At 39.7% G+C, this 25,262-nt stretch overlaps 1 protein-coding gene across 1 annotated transcript in view; it reads left to right on the forward strand.

Annotated features, from left to right (window-relative positions):
* The first annotated feature begins 2,224 nt into the window (after positions 1–2,224).
* Positions 2,225–25,262, forward strand: part of AIM1 (absent in melanoma 1) — a 41,577-nt gene continuing 18,539 nt past the window's right edge. The window contains exons 1-12 of the mRNA XM_017829419.1: positions 2,225–3,478; positions 7,711–9,172; positions 9,249–9,425; positions 11,932–11,979; positions 12,092–12,210; positions 13,556–13,718; positions 14,648–14,787; positions 17,947–18,073; positions 18,405–18,440; positions 18,850–18,992; positions 19,244–19,370; positions 19,460–19,605. Coding sequence (XP_017684908.1) covers positions 2,727–3,478; positions 7,711–9,172; positions 9,249–9,425; positions 11,932–11,979; positions 12,092–12,210; positions 13,556–13,718; positions 14,648–14,787; positions 17,947–18,073; positions 18,405–18,440; positions 18,850–18,992; positions 19,244–19,370; positions 19,460–19,605 — 3,440 coding nt within the window. The 5' untranslated portion in view covers positions 2,225–2,726. The remainder of the gene's footprint in view (positions 3,479–7,710; positions 9,173–9,248; positions 9,426–11,931; positions 11,980–12,091; positions 12,211–13,555; positions 13,719–14,647; positions 14,788–17,946; positions 18,074–18,404; positions 18,441–18,849; positions 18,993–19,243; positions 19,371–19,459; positions 19,606–25,262) is intronic.

Here is a 25,262-nt window from a genome sequence, read left to right on the forward strand (position 1 = left end):
GCCCCAGAACTACCTGGGGCTGGAGGGAGCCCCGCCAGCTCCCGGAGCTCGGCACCTTCGAGAGTCTGGGTCGGGGGGCGGCCGGATCGCCGCCACCCCAGACGCCCCCCCCGCTCCGCATCCGTCGCAGGGGGCGGCAGCGACACCGCGCCCGCAGCCACCGTGCCGGGAGGGGGTAAACCGGTGCTCTTGGGCTGTCCCTTCCCCAAGCACTGTCCGTGTCCCGGCCCAGGCGCTGGCTCACGCCGGGCAGCCCGCACTGCAGCCCGCCGGGGCGGCGGCAGCGCGAACAGCCGGCCTCCGCCCCTCGGTGCTTTTCCTTCAACATCAAAGGGCGTCGGTTTTGCCCGGGGCGGCGTTTTGCCCTCAATAACAAGGCGGCAGCCGCAGCGCGGACTGCTGGGGCACGTACGGGGCGCGGCGCCCACTCGCGCCCCGCCGCCCCCTCGACGGCCTCGCCCGTGGCCGAGGGCGCCCGCGTTTCCCGCTGCTCCGCAGCCCTCGCTGGGGGCCGGTCCAGCGCCACCACCCCTCCCTCCGCGGCCGGGGGAGGTGGCCAGGCCAGGTAGAGCCGCAGCCGGCGGCCGGGGCGGTAGCGGGGGCGGGACGGGCCGGGCCGGGCCGGGGCGGGGCGGGGCGGAGCGGAGCGCACAGACGGCCGGCGCCGGGGCAGCCGCGCGGGTAGCGGCGGGGGTCGTGGAACCGAACCGAACCGAGCCGGGCTGGGCAGTGAGTGTCGGGCCGTCGGTGGGATTCCTCGCTCGGCGGGGAGGGGAGGTGAGGCAAGGCAAGGCGCCCGCACCTGCGGAGCCGGGCGAGGATGCGGCGCGGCCAGGGCCGAGTAAAGTCCTCCGTGGTTCCTGCCTCCCGCTTGTCCCGTCGTGGGACGGGGAAGGACGGCGGCGTCCTCGGGAGGCTTCGCCCTCCCGGTAACGCGCGGGCCAGGCGTCGTGACTCCTGCGGCGGGGTGATGCCAGGCTAGTTCTCCGCAGCCGCACTTGCGGGCAAGAAAACTGGGGCTACGCGGAGGGCGCGGGGACTTCAGCGCCGGCCGGCCTTCGCTCGGCCCCGGGGGCACGCCGGGCAGTGCCAGGCGGACTCGGCATCTGCAGCAAGAAACAAGTGTGAAACGCGCCGAAGCAGCCTCGGTGCTGTCGAGGGGACCCGCTCTCCTCGGGAGATCTGGTCCGCCAGCGTAGAAAGTACTCGCGGTGTTTTGAAACAGACGTCTCAAAACAAGTATTCATCGTACCGGCATGTAAAAAGGGCTAGTATATTAAAATATAAATATGCATGTGTACTCGGCGATGCTGTTGCGTGTTTCCTGTTTACCATGTTAATTAGAAGTTGTAAGGCAAAACTTTACCACGAGTAATCCAGGGCAGTATTTGACCCAGTAATGCTCGTTGGATGATGCAGTGGCTTTTATAGTTCTGGGTTTTCTAACCCAAAACACAACCAAGTATTTCTTGAACTTTATTAATGAGAAATATATGAATTGTAATACAATTTATGCCTTTGAAACTATTCTTTGCTAGCACAAGTGTCAAAACTGACTCAACCGGTATGGAGAGGAAAGTTAAACTTCCCGCTCTTGTTTTTTTAAGGAAAATTTTGACCAAGCGGAATTGACAAAAACGATACTGGTCTTGCAGACACCAGGATGGTTTTCTGTATTTTTTTGGGTGACTTTAAGTAATTGTGAAAAAGTTTGAGATTTGAGGCATATGGTGCTGCTATCATAAGGCAAGATGAGTTTATTTGTAAACAAACCCAGGCAAAAAGATGCAGAAAGATCTTGAAATTTTAATTGTTTTTAAAGTATTTTGTTTTTCTTGTTCTTTTTTGAGAGCTGGTATTGTTCAGCAAGCTGTTTTGTTTCCACTACTGTGTCCTTTTAATTTATAGGTGGTGCTAATACAAACAAATATATTATAGAAACAGTTTTGACATTAACCAAATGTTTGTTTGTTTATTTGTTTTTATAGTCCACCTCACACCTTCCAGATTCTTCCAGAGAAGAGAATAAAAAGAAACCAGTTTTGGAAAGACTTGGAAATTTGTTTGGTACAGGGAAAAGGAAAAACGTCAAAAGTTCATTAGAACACACTTCACATCATAGAGGGGAGAGGTCAGTTTCTCCTCACAGAGCACAGCCAATATGCTGTAAGCACCTAAAGGAAGGACATGAAACTCCTCAAGTACACAGCCAAGTGAGAAACGTAAGTGCTGTTTCTGAGGCACAGGAATATAATTTCAGTGGGGAAGTAAGACCACTGTATCAGGATACCGTTTCAGAATGGAGTAGTAGGGGAGTCTCTTCTGACAGTGAGTGGTCAGCAGATTGGAGCGGTAGCAGTGAAACTATTAAAAACTCCTTCTGTGAGAGTAACCTGAATGTGGAAACCCTAGGATTGGAGAAAGAATCTGTCACAGATATAAATAATTCCACAACTCCAGATTTCATAAAGAGCTTGAGAAATTTGTCTAGTGAAGACTTGGAAAAGAGTATCTTAAGCCACAAGCAGCTTGTGAACACGTGGGTGTCTGAGGAGCCTGGGCATGCAAAACCAAAGGATTTGCCATACAAGTTGGAATCTGCAGCCAGTGAACACCCATATTCTGCTAGAGTGTTAACAGTTGATATCTATCTAAGAAAAACAGACGAGCTCCTTAATGAACCTGTGACTCTTCAATCAGAAGAAAATTGTAGTGATTTGGACACAATGGATAAAAAATCTGCTAGTAAAAGATCTGGAAAAAGGAGAAAGTCTCAGTCATCTAACGACATTCCAAATGGAGAGAGAAACCAGACTGAGACTACTGCAAGGGAAGAATCTGGTTTTGAGGATGATATCTCTTCTGAGGTGTTTTCAGACAAGATAATAAACTCTGAAAGAAAAGTGAGGTCTCCTCAACAGACTCCTGAAAGGAGTTCCTCTTCATCAGGTAATAATCAGGACCTGAAAGTTGGATCTGCTCACAAAGGGGCATCTAAAGGTGAAACTGACAAAGGCAAGCAGCAGGTCTCAAACACAACCTCTGCAAGGAGAAGATCATATAAAAAGAATCAGTCAGATGCTGTACCCATTTCCCCTACTGGTTTGAAGGGTCAGGTAAAAGACTACTCTTCAAAAAGGCAACCTTTAGCATTGCCAGAGAATAACCCAGTGACAAAAAGAACTTCGGTGGAAAAAGGAGCTATTCCTGTGGCTTTTGGAGAAGACAGCTTGGAGTGTCCCAAAGTTACCCTGGCTGCTAAGACAGAAGACAATGCCTTGGTGTTCGTTGAAGGCAAAAATGAGACCAAGGCTGTAAAGCATGGTAATGGTTCGGATGGAAGAACTTTCTTGCATACTGATGGGATTAAAAATGGAGAGCTGTGTCTGTCAGCTGAGAGACAGACAAATTTGGATTTAGACAACTTGAAGCTGAAGAGTTTGGATGCTGCCAGAACAGTCATGACAAAGATTAGCCTGTAAGTAGCAAACTAGCTTACCTTGTCCCTGTAGCTGTAATTTTGGTTGCATCTGTGCTTAGAATTCTATAGAAACACTAGCTATATATCTGTTGCCTATCAGGATTGTTTTCAGTTAAGAACTGCCTTTAAAAAAAACCACCTTAATTAGAGCTACCACTTAACAAGCACTGTAATTTACATGAATTAGAAAAATAATTCATTTTTCCGTTTTTTAGATGGCTAGGGAATGTCTCTGTCAATTCCATTATATGGAATGATTTAATGTACATAAAAGCTACTTTGTCATCATTGTTGCTCAGATTAGCTTGTCTGTCTTTGACCTTAATGTCATTTTGCTGTCTGTAACCAGCTTAGTATGTGATTTGAAGATTTCGTATGTGAAAATCTTTGAATAAGGAATGTGTTCAAATTGTTCTTCGAAACAGCCTAAATTCTGCTATTATTTTATGAAGAAATGTAGGATGCAATGTAGAACTTATATGTTCAAATGATATCATAAATCATACTCCAGAAATTTGAATACAGATGGTTGCTTTCTGGAGTACGTCCAAGATGAGTCATATAAATTTTTATGCATGTGAATAACATCAAGTATTTGCAGAATTATGCATATATTAATTTGCAGGTTTTGGTTTTACGCTTGAAGAAATTGTCATCTGTTGAACAGAGGTGATCAGTGTTTTCCTTAGGATTATAAAGAAGTGGGTGTGTTTATAAATTTCACTGTAATCACTAGAATAAGCCCAGTGACTGATTTTCTGGATTCTGTTACATTCTCATCCACAGGGATTGATTTTATTACATTATTCATTTCCATTGTTTGGTTGTCATGACTATATACTGTGTGTGGTTGCACTCCTTATTCTGGTACATTCATTTATAGGTGTCAGAGTACATTGAATCCTGTAGGCCCACCAGAGGCACCCTGAGTGTTCATAACTGTCAAAGGGATGTGAAGGTTCAACATGATGGTTAAAGACACACATCTGTTTCCAATTATGCTTACCACATCTGAGAAGCATTAGGAGCTTCACAGTTTGTAATACTCTGTATCTGACGTGATAACTTGTAACTAAATGTAAAACTCCCTGTACTGAAAGTTGATCTGTGCCATTTTTGTACATGGTGATGCTTTGCTCTCTGGCAATATAGGTAACAAATCTTAAACTCTGAAGTTGTACCTTCACAGCTTCAGAGGAAAGGTAGCTTTCATGTTGTTCTCTTTGTGTCATTGTCATTAGTGATGACAGTGTGTGTGTGACACTGTGTCTTGGCCTTATCTGCAGCTATAGGAACTTTAGCCCTGGGTGGGGACTGCTGTGTTGCCTGTAAGGTTCCTGATGCATCTCGTGGCCATCACTGCATGGTACCACACCATTTCTTCAGCCAAACAGAATTATGTGCTCATATTACCTGGTATAATTTGTAGTCATTCATCAGAACATGTGAACTATAAACCTGGTTGTGGATTAAGATGCTGTAAAATGGGAAAGGAAAAGATGGTGCCATTACTAGAAGAAGGTGTGGTTTTATTCTCTAGTTATTGCTTTGAATGAGAGAACGGATAACTTGTCCATTTTCAAAGGTTAAAAATTTATTGTTAGGTAGTTCACATGAATCCCTTTCAGGTTGAAAAATACTCATTTACGCACAGACTCATTTGGTTCCTATAAGATAGTTTTATTTTTTTTAATAATCCAAGTAATTTTCCCTTAAAAGTGCACAAAGTCTCTTACTAATGACATTGTGCCAATTCTAGGAATTAAGTTTCTTTAGAAACAATTTTAAAACAGATCAGTTCCTTCAGTCACCTCCAGAAGTGCGCATTCCCTGTAATGACAGCATTTTCTGTCTTTTTTACTTTTATGTATGTGTACTGGATAACTTGAAAGTCACAGGATACTTCGCTTCTAGCTGTTAAAAGGGAAACGAATCGGATTTGAAACTAAACTGAGGTTGATGGTACATCTTAATCAGCAAATAAAACCTCAGGCAGTAGTTACTTTGATATACTTAGTGGAAAATTTGGTTTCATTTGTCATATTTTAAGTTCAGACATGGTTTTGCAGTCGCCTTTACATTTATGCCCACTTGTTGAATTATTCTGCTCCTTTCACATGCCATTTTTCTTTGCTCACTTCAGTCTGATGTTTTGGCTTCAGTGTTTTTCGGCACCAGTTACATGCTTGATGTGTGACTCACCTTCCATTTATGACTGTATTGGGAGAGGTCTAACTGCTTGCTTCCACAGTTTAGCTGCAAGGTCTAGCCAAAGAGAAGGACACTGGTATTTCTCTTGTGCCTGCTTGTTCCTGGCATTGCAGATCAGGAATGGGGAGTAGGAATCAGCCACACTGGCCTGTTTCTAAGAAAGTATTTGCAATGTTAAGTGAATCCATCTTCCATCTTTCAGTGCTTTTACCCCATACTAGATGGGAGGCTTAAAGGATACTCAAACATCATCTCCTTTTAAACAAGCTTAGAAACTCAGTTCTTGTAACAAGATGCATCTTTTGACTGTACTTAAAATCGGTATTTCTTAGTGTGGAAAAAGGTTAAAAAGATTAGTAAGAGAAAGCCAGTTGTACTGGACGGAGCTCTAGGGTTGAGCTTTCTATTGCTTTTTGGTTGTACTAGTTTGGCTGCTGCTGTGCAAAAATACTGCAGAATATCAAAGTGTTGAAGTGGTTGTTTCTGCATAAATTTACAAAGCTTGAAACTATACCTTTGAGGGGTTAGCTGTTCATTTAAAATAGGTTTTAGGTGTGGCTGATAAGTATCACTGTTAACCATTAAACTTGCTTGTGTCAGAGCATACAGGGAGACACGGATTTTATGGGGAAGATATGTGTTGTTAAGTTAAAATATATGCATGTAGAAGTGTAAGTGACAGGCTGACAAAAGGGTGGTACGGGAATGAGTTTATTAAGGTAATTAGGCTGTTAGTGAATCCTCTTAAAAATACAGGTAGAAGAGGACAGGGGAGGGATGGATCGCTTGAGGAAGAGAAAGGAGTGATCACAGTTTTTGGGTTGTTCACATTAACTCACTTGAATCTCATTTTTCTTTCTTGGGCTAAAAAACTGCCTGAAAGCTCAGTGAACAGAGTTTGTGTAGGTAAAAAAAAAAAGAAGAAAGCACTTCAGTACCAGAATCATCTATTGATTGGTAGACCATTTGAGGCCCTAGAGATCATTGCTGCAAGCTAGTTTCTTTAATCTCCCACCTTTGTCAGTTTTCATGTAGGGCAGTTTCTGCCGGTTCTCCCACCGCTGTCCCCAGATTCCTTTTTGGAGAACAGATCTCCCTTTGAGGTGATGGGGGGTCCTTGACACTCCTTATATCTGACTGATAAATTTTGAAGACATCTGCCCTGCATCTTCACAGCTCTTCATACTGTTTCTGCAGTAGGAAATGATACGAACAAACGATTTTTCCTGGTTGTAGGTATTCAGAAGAAGGAGGCTTGAAACCCTCAGCTGTGTATCATCAGCCTTCTGCCATACTGTGTGCTGTGTACTTGTACATGCTTCTTTAGCCACTCTGATGGAGAAGTTTTCTAAGGGTTTCAGAATTCAGTTCTTGTAAAATAAAGTTTAAACTATTAGCTAAGTTTACCTGAAGGAAGTGAAAGAGTTCCTCACATGTGGTGTTTCCTTAGCCACACCACATGTGATGCAGTGACTGGGAACAGTTAACCTTTTCCCACAGCACTAATGAGGCCAGAAGATGTCTTTCACTCAATTTAAGGTTGCAGTGTAAATGTAAAGGCTGCAAAGAATCTAGGCAGATGTCTTCAAAATTCATTGGAGAGGTATATGCAAATATTAACCAACTCATTATCACCTTAATGAATTGGGATTTGTTTTCTAAACTCTGTAGGGAATTGCATGCATATAATTTATTCTGCCTATTCACTGTTAAATTTTAATGTCTGTCAGTCATAAGTAGTTAAGTTCTCTGCCTCAATTGCAGATGCTGTAGGCTGCTGTATTTTCTGTTTTACTGAACATTAAAGAACTAAGTACATGTTTGAAATGTATTCTCCCTATTTAGTTTCTATTTGTTTTCATTTGTATAGTTACTCCTTTTTTAGTTGATTCCTTTTGAAATACCAAAATTTAAACTATAATTGTATTATAATGCTACATTTTATTGTTCTGAAAAATGGTACAAGTCTGTTCAAGATTAACTAAACATGTCACTCTGTATCACTTTTCTTCCTGTAGTCCAGCCAAACCGAAGAATATAGAACTGAATTTTAAAACACCTACAAATCAAGACAGTTTAGAAAATGAGCAGGATACTCTTGAAAAACCAGTTAATAAAACTAACAGCAACATTGCCAACAAAATTTCCTTATTTGAAAATAAATGTGCTAACCAGAGCCAGAGGCCTACTGACATCCCTGCTTCCAAAAATAGTACAGTACCAAGCACATTCGTTGGCAGAGCAAAGCTGAAATTTGGAAAACAACCTAAAGAAAATGAACAACCTGATAAAATGTTAAATAAGCAAAGCAGTCGCCAAAAGTTTTTTGAGAATGGCACACTAGAGAAAGAAAGCACTGCGGAGTTAAAAGGCAAAAATGAAGAAGGCTTGACCTCTTATGAGGATATTGGGAAACCAGCAGAACTTAAAGTAAAAGCTGCAATATCCCTTTTTAATCAAGGCAGCAAAAGTGATGCTAGTAGTGTCTCTCTGAAGCAAACAGAATCAGAATTAACCACAGGAAAAAAAGAGAGCTCACCTTTTAAACTGTCCTTGCACTCACCCATTAAAAGTGAAAATGCTCAAGATACTTTCTACCAAAGAAATTACACAAGCTCAGAATTCCACAGAAATGAAGAAAAGATACTGCCAAACACAGAGGTTTTATCACCTTGCAATAATGATAAATATCCTCTGCCATCTCATCAGGTTTCTAGATCGGAATTTAAGAAGATGGAAAATGGAGATAAAAAGGCAAAGCCAGGAGATTTGAATTTTGCAGCACTGCGGTATGATGACAGCAATCAAGAAAGTATATTGGTATCAGAGCACAATGTCAATATAGAAAAGAGCCCAGACAAAGCCTGTAACGGATCTGCTGAGGACGATAGCATTTTTGATTCTCCATCTGACATGAAGAAGTTTGCCGAAACAATAAAAAACTTGGAAAGCTCAGTTTGTTTACCCCAGAAAAAGAAGAGGTCAAAGCTTCCAAAGTCCCCAGCACCCCACTTTGCAATGCCTCCCATTCATGAAGACAACTTAGAGAAAGTGTTTGATCCTAGTGTATTTACTTTTGGTTTGGGATTGAGAAGGGAAAAAACACAGGATCTGTTACCGGCCCAGCAAATTAAAATGCAAAGCCTGGAAACAATAGCCAGAGTCAGGCCCAAGCGTGCATCAACAGAGCAAAGTATCATATTCAAAGCTCTGCAGTCATGTAGAGAGGAACCTGTCTTTACTTATGAAATAAATGGAAAAGAGAACATTGATGGCACAGATGGTGAAATTAAGAGATCACGGCTTGAAAAAAGCTCCCTCTTCTCAAGCTTGCTGTCTTCTACACCTAAAGACAAGTTTTTTAATCCCTCTGTCACCTCAGTAAATAACGCTACAACAGCTTTTGCAACTGACTCATCAGGGATGCCTCCTTTACAAGTGGATGCTTCCAGGCCATTTGGCATGGCTCAAATATCTGAGGTAATAAAGAACTCCAGAAATGAAACAATGTTTGTCTACCTGCTGAATGACTGTTAATTTTGATTTTGCAATTCAGTCTCTTTCAGATATGAAGTTTCCAAATTTTGTGGAGAAATACATGCAAGCAGATAGTGCAAAAAAAGAACTAAGCTTACCAATGCCCAACTATGGCAACCCTGAGAAAAGTTTTTCCAGCTGGCTAGGGACAAGCAGATATGAATCAAATGCCCCCCCTGGTTTATTAGATGTGGATGTAAGTATTGTGCTGTTTAAAATCTGCCTGCAAAGTTATCCAGCTTTTATATTTTCTGTAGGCAATATGCATACATTATTTTGTTTCCCCTCTTAGGGATATACATAGATTCCAAATACATAGAGGTGCACTTAGGTGTGGTACCAGTTTCATCTGATGGGCTAAGGCATGAAAATGAGATGGCATCTGTTAACATGATTAAGGTTCTTCATGGTGCCCTTACTTTGAGACTTTGCAAAAATGAATTGAAAGCGTTTGTCTGAATATGTCTTCATCCTTGGTTTTGTATTACAGTGAATCAAATCTCGTGCTAGCTTTATTTTTTATTGTAAATTAGTAGAATGCTTTCTGTGCACTTCAGGAAATGTCTGTTGACAGTAATCTCTCTCCTCTTCCAGCAAGACATTGAACCATTGAACTGTTAAATAAGCAACAGAGCAGTTTTTTTATTTTTGCTCTCTGTTGTTTTTCCCAATATTCTCATGCATTTGATAGAAACATATATATTCTTTAAGAATACTTTAAGAACTGGATAGTAGTGATTATTGAAAGTGCTGCTATGGTGGAGGGCTGTCCCTTGGTCTCATTACAAGCATCTGATCCTCATGAGTGAAGACAGACCTACATTTTCCCTTGGAAGCAACTTTAATGTGGAATATCTTTGTATTTTGTATTTTCTGTTTTAAAAATTATGAATTAATGTCCTGTTCCTGTTCACCTGAGCCCTTATTGTCATCCAAGAGGAAAACTATTATCAAATCTAAGAACTGTGGGAAGAAATATGTTCTCTGAAGTTTAATAGCCACATGAATGTGACCTGTGGAATAGAAGCAGTGTGTAAAAGTTCGAGAGATACTTTGCAAAGCTAATGGTTATGTGCCGTAATGGTTCTACTAAAAGGAGCGAGGTAGTAGGAACAGCCCCTCTCTTCTTCTTCGCTTTGCAGGAGGAAATCATCCATGGTACCTTGCAGTTTTGAGAATGTAGATTTTTCTCTCATGGGAAGTTTTTTAATTAGCGCAGGGATGAAAATTAGGGGGTGAAAATTGCAGTGGTGTAGATTTATTCTGGCAGTTAAACAAGCTTTCTTACTCTGATACTCCTGCTTGGATTTAAAAACTTGAATTTAAAGCTAAATGACTAGTTTTGTTTTGGTTTTTTGCTGCTTAAAATGTTGTTCTTGGGTGAGTTTCAATTTTGCAGCAGAGTGTGGAGGCCTGATACGGCAATGGAGTGTGTATGCACCTAAGACTGCACTTGAGAGAATCCCTTTAGGCTCCAAAGGGTTTCTGGAGTTCTGTGGCACTGTTGCTGACTCTGAATTGTCTTCGTCAAGTTATACAGGAACCAGAAATGTTTATATGATGTGTACCTACTGTGCATCTTCCACTGACTAAGAAAATGATGATGCAGTGGCTAGTGGGTAATGTGAAGGAAAGAGTAAGGGCAGCCCAAAACAATGGCTTTGGTGTTCCTTAAAACACAGGGCAAGTTTTAACTGGAATTGAAGCACGGGCTAAAAAACCAGTCATGCTTCAATGTGTCTTCAGTGTGTCTACAGAAATCTGATGGTGGTTAAGAACTCTGTCCTGAGACCACTGCCTGCTCTGTGTGTTAACTAATATGATCTCATTAATTCCTTGCATGTGTTGCTGGTTATCTTAGGCTGCCACTGATTTAGGGGCATAATCTGTTTCTGTCCTTTTGTTTGTATGAATAGTTCCTAGAAGAGTGGGATTCTGTCCTGGAAAGAGCACTCCTGTCCTTGCTAGGAAGCCAAATGCGTCATTGCAGTGCTTGCTTTATTTGTTTTAAGATGACGTGATGCAACCACAGCTTTCCCATATATTTTATATCATATAACTTACTGCTGACTTCAGCATTATTTTAAATTTTGTATAACTCAATGTGTTTTATTTGTTCTGAATCTTTTTAAGTTTATCACTTGTTGTACAGCCTCATGCTTTTTGAGGAAACTTACCTTGGTACGAGCTGTTAGTCACAAAACTGATTATGCTAGTTAGCTCATACATATATATGCCATCATGCCCCCTCAGTCTTTTCATATATTCCTTCAAAATTATTTCATGCTTTATGGCTTGATGTTTTTAAACATTTAAGATTTCATTTATATCTTTATCATTGTAGAACATGTACTTTTATCAATGCCAGTTTTTAAAGTAGTCTCATGGTATGAAAGTTCTGGAATATATAGGAAGCTGATCCAGAAGGATTTGAGGTTAGTTAACTTCAGTGAGATGATAATTCAAAGTTAAAAAAGTGTGTAAATTTATATATTTATATAGCAGAGATACTGCTCTTCAAGAGGAAGAAGAGATGGAAGCAATAAGTAGGTATAGCTGAAATGTTGGTAGCTTTTTACTATTCAGACTAGTTTTTCTTTTGGTCTACTAGCCTTATTTTTTTATAGCTGAGCATCTTTATTGAATATCTTTCTGGTTTTGTTTGTTTTTTTGGTGATTTTTCTCTCCCCACTGCCTATTAGACGCTTTCAAGAAATGGACAAAGTAAAATCAACCCCAGACCTGGCAAGGTAAGATCAATTTTAATATTTATACTGTTCCTTTCTATACTTAAAGCATAGGAAGATAGAACTATATGTTGTTGCTGTGTGTTTTTCTGTTTGTTTGTTTTTTTAAACACAGCTGGTGATATACTGTGACTCAGACTGTCAAAAAACTAGTATTGAAGTTTTCCATGATGTTCTGGATTGCAGTTCTTGGGTTCTGTCACCAACAATTTTTATTAAAGTCATCAGAGGATGGTAAGAGATGAATTTTTGCTCTTTATCATTGGTCTATCTAAAAAAGTTCTGATACAGAGGTGGCATGTAATTCACATTAAGTCTGCCTTGTAAATGGCAATGTAACATCAACACCTGTGAGCAAGAAATATGGCATTTTACCTCTGCAAGAGGAAGTTCTGGGCTGGGAAACCTATTTCGCTGACTAATTGAATGAGTGTTACCATCTGGAGGGGTGCAAGATTTCACCAGGCATAGGTGTGGGATGAAATAACAGCTTCTGTCCGGCTATGCTGGTCTTTGACTCCTCTGCCCATTAGGGGTTCTTGCATAGTATTTGGATTGGGCTAAAAGGCTAGCAGATAAGTTTAATGCCAGGTCTAACATGATTAATTTCATGTCCAAAGGAATAAGATGGTGCTGTAGAAATAACTGACCGTTTTCCTGAGAAATCCAGAGGGATTTTGCTCTAAAAGTTACATTGCCTAAGAGTAATTCAAAACAAGTTCATCTTCGACTTTCTTCATAGCATCAGCAGAATGGCCTTTAGTAGTGTGGCTAGCATGGCAAGTTATGTTGTGGCCAGGCTATAATGCAGTCAAATAGCAGGTTCTCAAAAGTAATGATCTGATAGTAAGCTGCAAAAACAAATGCTAGCTGCAGTAGGAGGTACTGGGAAGCATACTGATTGCTGTTTAACTTCAGAAAACTGGAAAGAAAGCCTTTTGATCTGTGTAGACCAGGTTGTATTTTCCAGCATGGACTAGAGGGACTGGGCTTGTTTCCCCCCCGCCCCCTTCAATTGAGAACATAAGGGAGGGGTTTGTATTTGCAGATGGATAAAGTTTTTGTCTAGTTATATCTTCCAACCTGGTGTTAAAAATGAAGTTTGTACTTTTGTGCACTTGTGTACTTGAAACTGTACTTGAGCAGTCTTTGGCACATCTACACCAGCCACTCTGGAACTCCAGGCTGTTGTTCACAGGATCCAGGTAGTTTGTCTGTTTATACATGATGCAGCATCTTGCAGTGTCAGTGTTTTCTGACTGACCTACAAATTGGTTCTGATTAGTATCTCATACAGAAGTCTGGTATTCATAGACAGTGGTCTTTGGTGCCCAAAATCACCAGTTTAAAAAGGTGGAGGAGTTTTTGATGAAATTACAATTCAGCAGTAGACATCTTTGTTTTTATCATTGCTTTTAAAAGTATCAGAGACCGGGAATGACTTGCATCAGCAGTGTTGGGGAAATGGTAAGGAACTAGAAATAGTACTTCTTATTAAAGGATTTGTTAAATAGGAGCATGATTTTTACAAATCACACTTGATAAACCACCATTAAAAATCAGAATTTTTTATTTTAAGCTGGATACTCTACGAGAAACCAAATTTTGAAGGCCCCTCTATTCCATTGGAAGAAGGAGAGCTGGAACTCCCTGATATTTGGGGTGCAGGTACTTCTGAAGAGCAAAATGACTGCAAATCTGTAAAGCCTGCAGTGATTGGTTCAATAAGACATGTTGTTAAGGCAAGTAATATAGGTAAAGAAAATTTTGTATGGATCTTAAGTGTTGTCTTATACTGATACAAAGTGTGATTGGTGTCTTAGGTCACAAGTGTAATGTGAGTTACAAATGCATGAAACAACTTTCCATGTTGAATTTCTTGTTTAATCACAAAATGCATGTGGGGGCTTTTGCACAATGGGAATTATGGTAACATCCACTGGAAAGATAGGGCAGGAAACTGTATTTTATTGGAATAGCTACATACAGCATACGCTTTGTACCATGATCAGGCACAAGAAAAGCATCGCAGAAAACCATCAATAATTCTGTACCTGTATGTGGCTTCCCCCCCCAATATAAACCAAGCTTATACTCAATACAAACTTCAGGGTCAAACACCAAACCTTGCTTGATACTCGAGAAATAGCCCTGTATGTGCAGACTTAGCAGTGAGTTTCGCACGTGGTGGAACACCTTTCTGCATGCACTTTTAACCTACCATTAAGCAGTTACTTACGCAGGTTGCCAAAACAAGCATGAGCTATAAAGTTATTTGACTAGGAAAGGAAAAAGGAGGACTATATATTGCTTGTAACTACAATTCTTGTTTAAATTGAAGTTCTCTTCAAGGATGGCTTGCTTAGTGTTATCTTAGGATTTAATTTGGTGGGGGAGATGTTAACTGATGAAAGAACACGCATTCCTGCCTAGATGGCAGAAAGTAAACAATGTAAATGCTGATTAGAGATTGACTGACTGTCTTGGTCCAAACAGAGACAGGCAAACTGGCTTAGCTATACTTTTATTATAGGCATCTAATAGCAGTAGTAATTGACGAGGGGGAAAACAATTTAAAATAAGCAGGTGTTTCAAAACTGATTAAGTTATCCACAATAATTACAGAACTCACAGCACAGATTAAGTGATTATGGCAATCTTCATTTTTCAGGATTACAGGGTTTGCCGAATTGATTTGTATACAGAGCCTGAAGGGTTAGGAATCGTGACTTCCTTTTTTGATGACACTGAAGAAACAGGGGTGTTTGGCACCACTCAGAAGACTTGTTCTATTAAAGTACATTGGGGCATGTAAGTACGTAGTTCTCTATGAATGTGTAATGCTATGAAAGGAATTTCTTTCAAACCATTGGTTACACCTGTCAGACATACAAGCAGGCTATATTTATTCTAGTCCTATATTTTGGTAATATTTTGTTGACAGTAGCATTAGTGCATCAGTGTAATGCTTCACTCTTGGAGAGGCTGACCTCTTAGAATGTTTTGTTAGTTTTTATTCTGTTTGCATGTAGTAAATACCAAATAACCCCTGTGTATTTGCAGAAAAGGAATGAGTTTGCCTCTCTTGCTCTTTCTCATTCAGGCACACTTACCATAACTGTTACGATAAGATCACATTTCCTACTTTCTTTCTTCTGAACTTGAAATCATCGTACTAAAAGAAGAAAAATATTTAAGTCCTTCTGTTAAGAAATAAGGCTTAATGCTTTACAGAGTCGACATATGACATTCCTGTATTTCACAGGGCATTTTCATCTGTGTTTTTATGGTGATGTTTAGGACATGTATTATGTCAGCTGAAAATATCTCGCCATATGAGTTAGGAGGGTAATGTCATGAACCAGGAAAGCTTTTACAAGAAAGGAGACCTCTAAGGAACAATGCAGGTGCTGTACTAATGTTAGTTGTGATGACTTAATAAACAAACTTGGTAAATCATTATGGAAGATATGCCTGAAATTGGTACTGGTGGTACGCAGAAGAGGGAGGCTGTTTTCAGAAAAAGTGAGACTGGAACCACTTTCCATGATGTTGGGTCCTGCTGAACAGGGTCTATAGACCTTGGTTGTTACCTGATAGCCATGTTCTGTTTGGGCACTGATAGCACTTGCTGCAGATGGTCTAACTATCAAAAACTGCCCAGCTAAAGACAGGTGTTACATACCATTTCAAAGATGTATTCAAATATGTCACATGATATATAGGACATTTTAGTTGTTAACAAAGGGTATTTTATTTAGTTAAATAGTTACGCCTTGATTTCTGGAAAAAAAAATGAAACATTTTGGTATATAGGCAAATTTTAAGATGTCCAAGTAGTTGGTTCTCTGACAGAAAGTTATTTCTGGTGAACTGCAAGCTTAATCCAAATTACGTGTCTCCCAAGAATAATGAAATCAGATGTGTTATTTGGAGGTTGATTATTAATTCACTTCATCATCCTCTCAACTTTATTCCTGTCTCTCACTTAAAAGCTATCTGTGAGTGGTAAAATTAAAAAAAAATTTGAAAGGACGCAGAGCCTACGCACGTCTCTGACTTGTCTGTCTTTTGCATCAGTGTGACAGCATTTTTTGTACTAAATCAGTGTAAACCTTTGTAGTCTTAAACTCTCTTTGTTGCATTTGGATCGCTCGAGGGAAAGCACCAGAAAGCAAAGTAGATTATTTTTCAACTATCTTTCTCAGATGTCTGTTCATTAGTCCAGTTCAGAAAGAAGTCACTTGCATAAGAAAGTCTGTAAGTTGCTGCTGCTTTTTTGCATGTTGCAGGGTTTTGGTTTGGGTTTTTTTGCCTTTAGTTTATAGGCATGGCAAGTTCACTGTATTGGCCGTGAGGGAGGCTCTGATTCTGAGTCACTTTGCCATGTGGGTGTGGTTGTATCTTCTTAAAGTTTCCCAGTGTTCATGCTTAATTGCTGTTTGTTAAAAGCTGCCAACAAAAATGAGTCAATGCACCTTTATCTTCTGACTGTACTCTTCCTTGGTCTTTCATGTGTTTCAGTTCTTGGAGTGAAGTTAGAATCATAGAATCATTTAGGCTGGAAAAGACCTTTTAAAATGATCCAATCCAACCATTAACCCAGCATTGCCAAGTCCAGCATTAAACCATGTCCCTAAAGGCCATATCTACACATCTTTTAAATATCTCCAGGGATGTTGATTCCACCACTCCCCTGGACAGCCCATTCCAATGCTTGACAGCCCTTTCAGTGAATAATTTTTTCCTAATATCCAGTCTAAACCTCCCCTGGTGCAACTTGTGGTCATTTCCTCTTGTCCAATCCCTTGTTACTTGTGAGAAGAGGCCAACCCCCACCTGGTTACAATCTCCTTTCAGGTAGTTGTAGAGAGAGAGATGAGGTCTCCCCAGAGTCTCCTTTTCTCCACACTAGACAACCCCAGTTCCCTCAGCCACTCCTCAAAAGACTTGTGACCAGCCACAAGTTGAGGGCTCGCTGAGCAGTGTGAATACAGGGCACACAATATACCAAATGTTCAGCTACAGACAGTAGTAAAACTGAAGCACCTTGTTTGTTTCTTGGAATTGTGTATCTGCAATGAAACTATATCAACCTGTGCAAGTTTACATCAGGTTGGAATTTGTCTTTTAAGCATGATAAAGTGATGAGTTATTTTAATATCTTTTTGGTATCACCAGATTTATACATTATGATCCTTACATGAATTAAAGGGTTGGCTGCATAAAGTGTTCCTGTTTCTGTGTGTTTTACACTGTTCCGTGCTGTACTTCTCAGAGATCAGTACATTTAAATTGAAGAAATACTTTGACATCCTTATGCAGAGATCAGCACTTCATGATTCTTTGTTTCCAGCAAGTGATTACTGGCTAAGATTTTCTTGAAAAAGCTTTGAAACACTACTCTTGCTGTCTCTATCAGGAATTCTGGAAGTTATGTCATTCAAAGCAGATTTGTTAGCAGATACAAACTGTAAGGAAGTAGATTTCTAAGGAGTTGTCAGGTTTTTCTGTGTATTAGTAAATAACATAAGTTTAGAATTTTTTCCTGAACAGATTTGTTATCAAATCCAAAGTCTAGGTTAGTAAAGTTCTTTAAGTTCTTGCAAATTGCTTCTGCATTTTAAAAGTTTCTAAAAATAATAGAATAACCCTAAATCTTGATGTTTCAGCCTAAAACATGGGTTGCCTTCAGATAAAACGGAGTCAAATTTTTAACTGTTCATTGTGCTGGTTTGTTTTGGGGTTTTTTGCCTGTTCAAACAAAACACGTGTTGGTTCCTGCACAGGCAGAGCAGTTTGTCAGTGTGCCAGCTTGTAATTGGCAATTTTGATGGTAAAGAAACAAAGTTTTGTTACGGATACAATGATGTCTTTCCTAAAGTAAACATATTGTCTTGTTCTTTACTGTTCAGAAATGCTTTGGGGTTTTTATCTTTTGCTTTTCTCCCTCTACCCCCTCTACTTTAGATGGCTTCTTTATGAAGAACCTGGTTTCCAGGGAGTCCCTCTAATGTTGGAGCCTGGTGAATATCCTAATTTAGCATTTTGGGAGAAGAAGGAAGCCTACATTAGGTCAATGAGGCCCTTGAAAATGGTAAAATACTGTTCTTACTTGCAAGTTAAATGACCTATGTTTACGTGTTAGAAATAATGTATTAATGTGGCTAGATTTTTCAAGATTTACATAAATGTAACTCTTTAAAAACCCCAAAATTTTTAGTCTATAAAATTCTTGAACGTTCAACATTTGATTGCATCCGTTTCTGCCATTAATCTGCTTCTTATTTTTGCTTCTGCTCTTCAAGGAAGATTTATCTTAATCCTGCCTTCTTGTAAAGAATCGACGACTCTTAGAGATGCCTATAAATTGTCTAAGTATAGACAGCTTATTTTTTTTCTTCCTTTTTTTTTTTTTTCTTTTGCAGGGTGGTCGCAAAGTTGAATTCAGTGGAGAGCCAAAGGTAAAAGTCAGTGTTTGAGTGTCCAAAGCTATTTTACAACACATGAACTGCAAAAACCATGTACGGGTAGATAAGTATGTCTTGATTGTGTACCAGCTACCGGTGGCTTAGTGGCTAGTCCCTTTGTGTGTGACCACACCATGAAATTGCAATTTCTGTCAGGTTTATGCATCCATCGCATACATATATGACAGTATTAACAGCAGTCTGGATAATGCAGATTGGTAATGAATATTCAAGCCCCCAAGTTGCATCTCTAAAGGAAAGACCTCTTATGGAGAATAGAGAGATCCCACTAGTTGGTTTCGTCATCTTACTTTCTCCCTATGTGCCCATGCAAAAAAACCTGTTTGTTGTCAGAATTTATGGTGCTCTCTGCAACTTTTCTTTTACTTTATTTCCACTACAGATAATTGTTTATGAGAAGCCTTTCTTTGAAGGGAGACATGTGGAAGTAGAATCTGAGATCTTTATGCTTGATGACAAGGAATCAGAAGAAAAGACGAGACCTCCACTTACATCAGTGGGATCCATGAAAGTACTGGGAGGAGTGTAAGTCTGGAAAAAACGGTGTTTCCCCTTCAGCTGAAATAGTAACTCCATAGGCTGGAAATTGCAGTGGATAAATTCAGTACTTGTTTATTTTATCTGTTTTCCTAGTTTTTGGGTTGAGGTATATTCCTGGGTTAAATTTGAAAATACTCACAGTGAAAGAACAAATATCACACATCTGTATCTGCTTCATAAAAACACGGAGTGGCTCTTGTCCATTTTCACATGCGGACTCTGTTGTTGTTGTTTAGTTGGGTCGCTTATGAGAAGCCTGGATTTGAAGGCCATCAGTACTTGCTGGAAGAAGGAGCGTATCGGGATTGGACAGATTGGGGTGGCTATGATGAGGAGGTGCAGTCACTGCGACCAGTTGTTGGCGTAAGTTCCAAGAACATGTTGCAGGCATCTCCTGAGTGCTCTGAGATGTCGTGGCGTTTTCCTTATGGTGCTTCTCTTTGTTTTAACAGGACTTCACAAGCTCCCATATGATAATGTACAGTGAAAAAGACTTTGGATCAAAGGGTTCCAATATTAATGTGTTAGGAATTATTTCCAATTTGAAAGACACTGGATATGGGCTGAGGACACAGTCTATAAATGTGTTAAGTGGCATGTAAGTGATATTTTTAATCACTGTTTAATTTTGGATGTGCTATTCTTTTTAGAATTTGATAGTATTTGCAGATATTTTTCAACACTCTGACTTCTAATGTCTATGTCTCCAGGTAAAATTTTCTGCCTTGGACTGCAGAATATGAAAAGTAAAGTTTTTGTGAATGTGTACAGTAAATCATCTTTCTTCTCACGATAAGATGGTCCCAGGAAACGCTGACTTATTGATACCCAAAGTATGAAAGTATGAGATGACATTTCATCAGAGAGGGAGAAATAGCTTGTTCTCGTGGCTGTATTTCATTTTAAGCATTTAAACAGCAAAATTGCTATGAAAATAATTGCTAGTTTTGGAACTAATTTCCAGGCTTCTTGCATTTAACCGCTGGCAGTTTCCTTGCTCTTTCTCTCACTTGTGTGTGAAATGGCGATAACTCTTACCATGCTCACTTATACATTCTGATATTAAGGAGAGTAACTGCTCTGAAAATTAACATTGCTTTTGAATTGAATGCTCTAGGTTAGGGGTGGTTTAGTGCTGTGGTGTTGTTTTTGTTGTTTGTTTGAGGTTTTTTTAACACAGTTGTTACCAAAATGTTGCATTGGCCATGGCCATTAACAAATCCAGCTCTTCAACTCTTTGTGCCACGAGCGCTATCACATGCCGTTGATAAGCTGATAGACTTTGTTGTTTGATTTGTCTAGTACATCAGTTGCAAATTGAGTTGCACAGCCTTGCAGACTGTATCAAATTATTTCAGAAATACAGACAAGTATTAGCAATCATGGCTGCAAATACACAAAATTAAGTAAAGTAGTAGAACCAAAAGAGTGTGAGACGTGTAGTCTGTCTCCCTGCCTAGTGTGCATGCAGGTTACTTGCTGAAAGTTCTGCTTACCGAGCCGCTCCCTAAATCTTTCTGTGTGTTATCTGTGCAGTATCTCTGCAAGTTTTGTCTGGATAAAGGTTGCAGAATCAAGCTCAGTGCATTCCAGAGGAATGCTTTTAATTTGTATATGAATATGGTGCAACAGCAGTTTTTTTTCTACCTGGTGACCTTTGAAGCCGCTGTGGTCTTTTGTCTTCTGTAATATGCAAGGGAGATTAATGGGAAGGAGTCACCTCAGAAGGTTGAGAAACAAATTGTGGGTTACCTATCATGCCCTTTGTGTAGTTGTTCTAGTAAATGTGTCTGTTGCTGCTGAGGTAGAAATCATACTTGAGTTTGAGTATTGTAGTAATTAAGAGTGACTCTAATACTCTGATGGCAAAGGTGGATAGAAGTCATTATGAACAAAACTTGTCCCACAGACTCTGCCACTGGTCCTGTAGTCTTCACCTTGTAGTCTCTGAAAGATGTAATTTGTAGCAATAAGCTTTTTAAAAATTTAGATGCCTTGTTCATAACAGGTGGTTATGAACCTTTTCTTTCTTTCCAGAGAGGTTATGAGTATTTGGGGGTTTTGTGGTGGTGTTCTAACTAAATGTTAATGTGTCAGAAAGCTTGAATGATTCGTGTTAAGTCATGTTTGGTAATACAGTGCTTTATTTTAAGTGTTAACCATCTGTTCAGGTAGAAGATTTTTTTATATCCTTCTTTCCAAGAAATCTGTCATAGAGCAGTGAATAATCCATTGAGCAATTTACTGAGCTGTTTAGACTGTAATGCAGACGATGACATAGTGAATTGTGACAGCTTGTCATAATATTTCGAAGTAACCTTCCTGGTACCGTATTGAAAGTACTTCATTAAAACAAAAAGTCAAAAATATAAGAAGCCTTGAACCTTTCATTGCAGTTTTTTAACTACAGGTGTCTGGGGTAAGCAGTTAGAGCAGTAACAGATGTAACAGATGATCTGTATTTCCCACATAATTAAAATTAATCAAATGATTGCTCTGTAATTTAAAGGGTATATCAAAGAAAAGAAAGCCTGACACTGCAGTGCACAGATACTGCTGAACAAGTTCTGAGCTCAACTGCAGCTCTAAACAGTGTGCTGAAGACAGCCCAGCTCTGCATCTGGGGAGTGAATATTCTGTTTTGGCGTAATTGAGCACTAGCTATATTAAAATTTTCAGCTATTTTGTTTCTAAACTATGTTTCTAAGCAATATTTTAATGTCTTTGCTAAATCCATTGTAAAGGCAGCCTGAAAAATTTATCCTAAGGTTATGTGTATTGACTTCTTTAAAAATGAAAATGTTTTGCTTTTGAGCATTCTTCAGAGACTGGACAAACATAAAATCCAAAAATTATTTTTCTGCCATTAGGGTGAGAGTAAGTAATCCAAACTGCCTGAAAATAGGAGAGGCTTTTCTTCTTTTAAGTAGGGTTTGATCTTTACTTCTAAATTGGCAGAATGTGAAGTGGCGGAAAATGGAAGTATTTACTAGCAACAGGTAACACCCTTTACAAGTTCAAGCAAGTACTAAAACCAACTGTTGTACAATTTTGATTTCCTCTCTGCTTAAAAGCTCTTCAAACTTATACTTAATAGTGATCAAAATCACAGGAATTGTACACTTGCAATGTGCCTTTTCTTTATCCATAAACACAGCAAACTTTTGCCAGAACTCCTGAAGAAGCCTCTGTGTTTTAGTTAATTGTTTTAGAACTTACTGGAAGAACTTTTCCGGATTATTTTTTTTTTTTTAATGTAGGCATTTGTTTACTGTAGTTGTGTAATCAGCCTGGTTTTCCCCTAGTTATCAAGTAATTAGTCCAGAGTGTAAATTTGGCTGCTTCTAGTGTACCTATGGATAGTGATATTAAGGAAACAATTAGGTGTTGAGTAGTTCATACACCAGAAGAAACCAGAAGGTAGTAAATTTAATTGAGATGCAGTCAGGGAGGTAACATGAGTGAAACTAAAGAGACACAAGGTACAAGAACAAACCTCCACTGGGTGTAGAAAAGGGCAAGAGCCCTTCAATCAAAGCATCCATTTCTCCCTTTCTCTGGACTGATGTTTGGCAAAAACCTTAAAAGGAGTCACAAAATGAAAGTTCACAGGTCCCTTGGATACTAGGAGTCACAGTCACAAAGGGGTATGATGAACCTCTTTTCTCTCTTTCCTATAAACAAAATTTTATTCCCTCATCCTCTCTGTTAATCATGCTACAAATCTGCAAGTGCCAGTTAACTTTTTGGTGCCCCCTCTCTGCTTCCTCCCAAAGTTAGAGAAGGTGAATACTGGGCTAACCATGGGCAAAGCTGATTTTTAGTGAGTTACCTATGTCTGGATTATTTTATTGGCTGTTCTTCCTGACTCTGTTTGGAGCTGCACTTCCTTGACATCATACGTAGAGGGATTTGGAGAAAGATTCTCTGTGTGTAATAGTATTAACAGTTGGTTTCAGGGGCATGGATGGTGCAGAGGAGTCTCCAGCACCATCCTGCCAGCCACCTGGGATGAAACTGTTGCTCAGCCTTGCCAAGGCAATTTGTACAGCTAGGGGTTACAAAATCTGTTGTGTTAGGAGAACTCGCTCCCTGTGGGGCAGGGTGGTTGTTGCCACGCTGCAGAGCAGTACTTCAGTTTTTGTCGTGCCTGGCAGCTGGAATGTTGCTCTCCTGCTCAGATATGGAGGCAGTGTCTTGCTCTCCAGGCCTTTCAGTTAAGTCAGAAGTTGGATTAAGGCAGTGCTCCATCCTAGGGTTAGTCTTGAAGTCTGACAGGTTTGGCTGGTACTGAATTCAGCTGCCTGTCCTTCATGTTGTTATTACTAATTTCAACAGCCTGTTGAATGAAGTGGAGAAGCTCAGGTATTTCACCATTAAGGCCTGACTCTAGAAACTCCCTAAGTAACTTCATGGAAGGAGGGTACTTATTTAAATTCCATTTATCTTAAAGTAAACATGTGCACCTCAGATTTGTTGATTACTTCTGCATTCAAGCTTCTTTTTAGATGGGGGAAACTAAACTGCTATCAAGAGATTTTTAGGAGGCGTCTGATGTGTTTTATAATTCACTTAATATCAGAAACACTTGCTTTCATAGATGTCAATCAAGTTAAACTGTCATGCACCGTAGTTGTACCCTGACATTTGTGTATTGGAAAATCTAATGAATGTCTACTGAAGGAATTATTTAAGGAACCCTCATTTTCACTGGTTTTGGTATATGTGGTATACAGGTATAGACACACCTGAGACATTTGAACTGTCTGCTCAATTTATTGTACATACCAATGTCTCTTTGATGAATTACTCTGAGGTGATTTTGAAATGGGCCTTGAAATATGCCGTAAGTAATTAGTGCGTAACAAGTTAGAATAATTGATTATATCTGAGGCAAACCAAGAGATGTGAATAGTGATGTATGTGAATCATTATTTGAGTGTTTGCCATGGACAAGTAATACAAAGTTCATACTCTCAGCACATACATGTTGATGCAGCTTTATTTCAGTTTGAGGTTATCCCCCATCGTATATCTGCAGATACTCTGGCATTTGTACTTGGAATAAACTTGCAGCTTAGTAGAATCCAATTGCTTGACATGCATAGATCATTTTATGGTGAATTTAGGTGGTGAGAGTTATTTTCCACTGCAAATTATAAATTCCGTACCATTTTACTGCTTTATGATATGAAATTTTTTGTTAGTGTTGAAACTCAGTTTCTGAAGCCACTGAAAGTGGGTTTTGGCATAACCTAGTGTATGCTCATTATGCACCACATTGGCTAAAATTGAAAGTTGGTTGACTATTAGTGGAAGATTTTCTTGTAGAACCAGCTACCAGCAAGAGGTCCTGATCCCTGCATAAATATAATGAATGAAATTCAGCTGCTACTGTGGCCTGTTCTCATATGGGCACAAAAAACAACCAATCAGAAAAAAGGCTGTAAGTGTAATTATGGGAAAGGGAAAGACTAGCAGTGAAAGGTAAGAGAAGTTATGCAGGTTATCACAAAATCAAAGGTAGTACCGATTGAGGGAGTGCTCTTTCTGGGCTTTCAGTATGGAACCAGGGTTAGAAGAATGCCATAGCAGAAGGTTCATTGAATAATTGAATGTAGTAGACTTTGCATAGCAAGGCTGTAACTGATAGCAGATACTTCAGACTGGACCTAAAGCACTGCAGGGGTAATTGAACATTGGAGAGAGATATGTAGTGATTTGGTTGCTTTTTAAGTGTGTCATCTCAAAAGCTGAATGTCTTTCAAAAAGGCATATTCTGACTGATGCAGAACTTTTGAGTTTGTGGCCTCTGTCAGGCATGAGATCTGACTAAGTAGTTACAATAATGGCTTTGAATTTAAATACAGAAATCTGGTCAAATTTTTGATGGTTTTGATGCTTAACTTTCAAGGGTGTTCTTTCTGCTGATTTCTCTGATTCCTAGCAGGGAATAGCCTGCTCTAGTTGGTATTTATGCCTGTTGTTGCAGCTCAGCTTTCTATTTGGGTGTGTATTTGCTTACACACAACTGAACTGTTGCTACAGGCAACATTAAAAGCCACTATTCCCATCTTTACTGCCCAGATGACTCTGAAAGTCAGTTTTATCCAAAAAGCTGTATTCTGTTATGTCTAGTTTTGTGTTTTAGAGAAGAACTTGTTCTAGGTGAAATAATAGAATTGTAAAACATCTCAAAATACTCTTACTGTAGACAGCTTTTAGGATATCTAGCAGATGTCTGAACTTGTGGTC

The sequence above is a fragment of the Lepidothrix coronata genome, unplaced genomic scaffold (assembly GCF_001604755.1).
Source record: "Lepidothrix coronata isolate B3197 unplaced genomic scaffold, Lepidothrix_coronata-1.0 Scaffold5, whole genome shotgun sequence".
Lineage (NCBI taxonomy): Eukaryota > Metazoa > Chordata > Aves > Passeriformes > Pipridae > Lepidothrix > Lepidothrix coronata.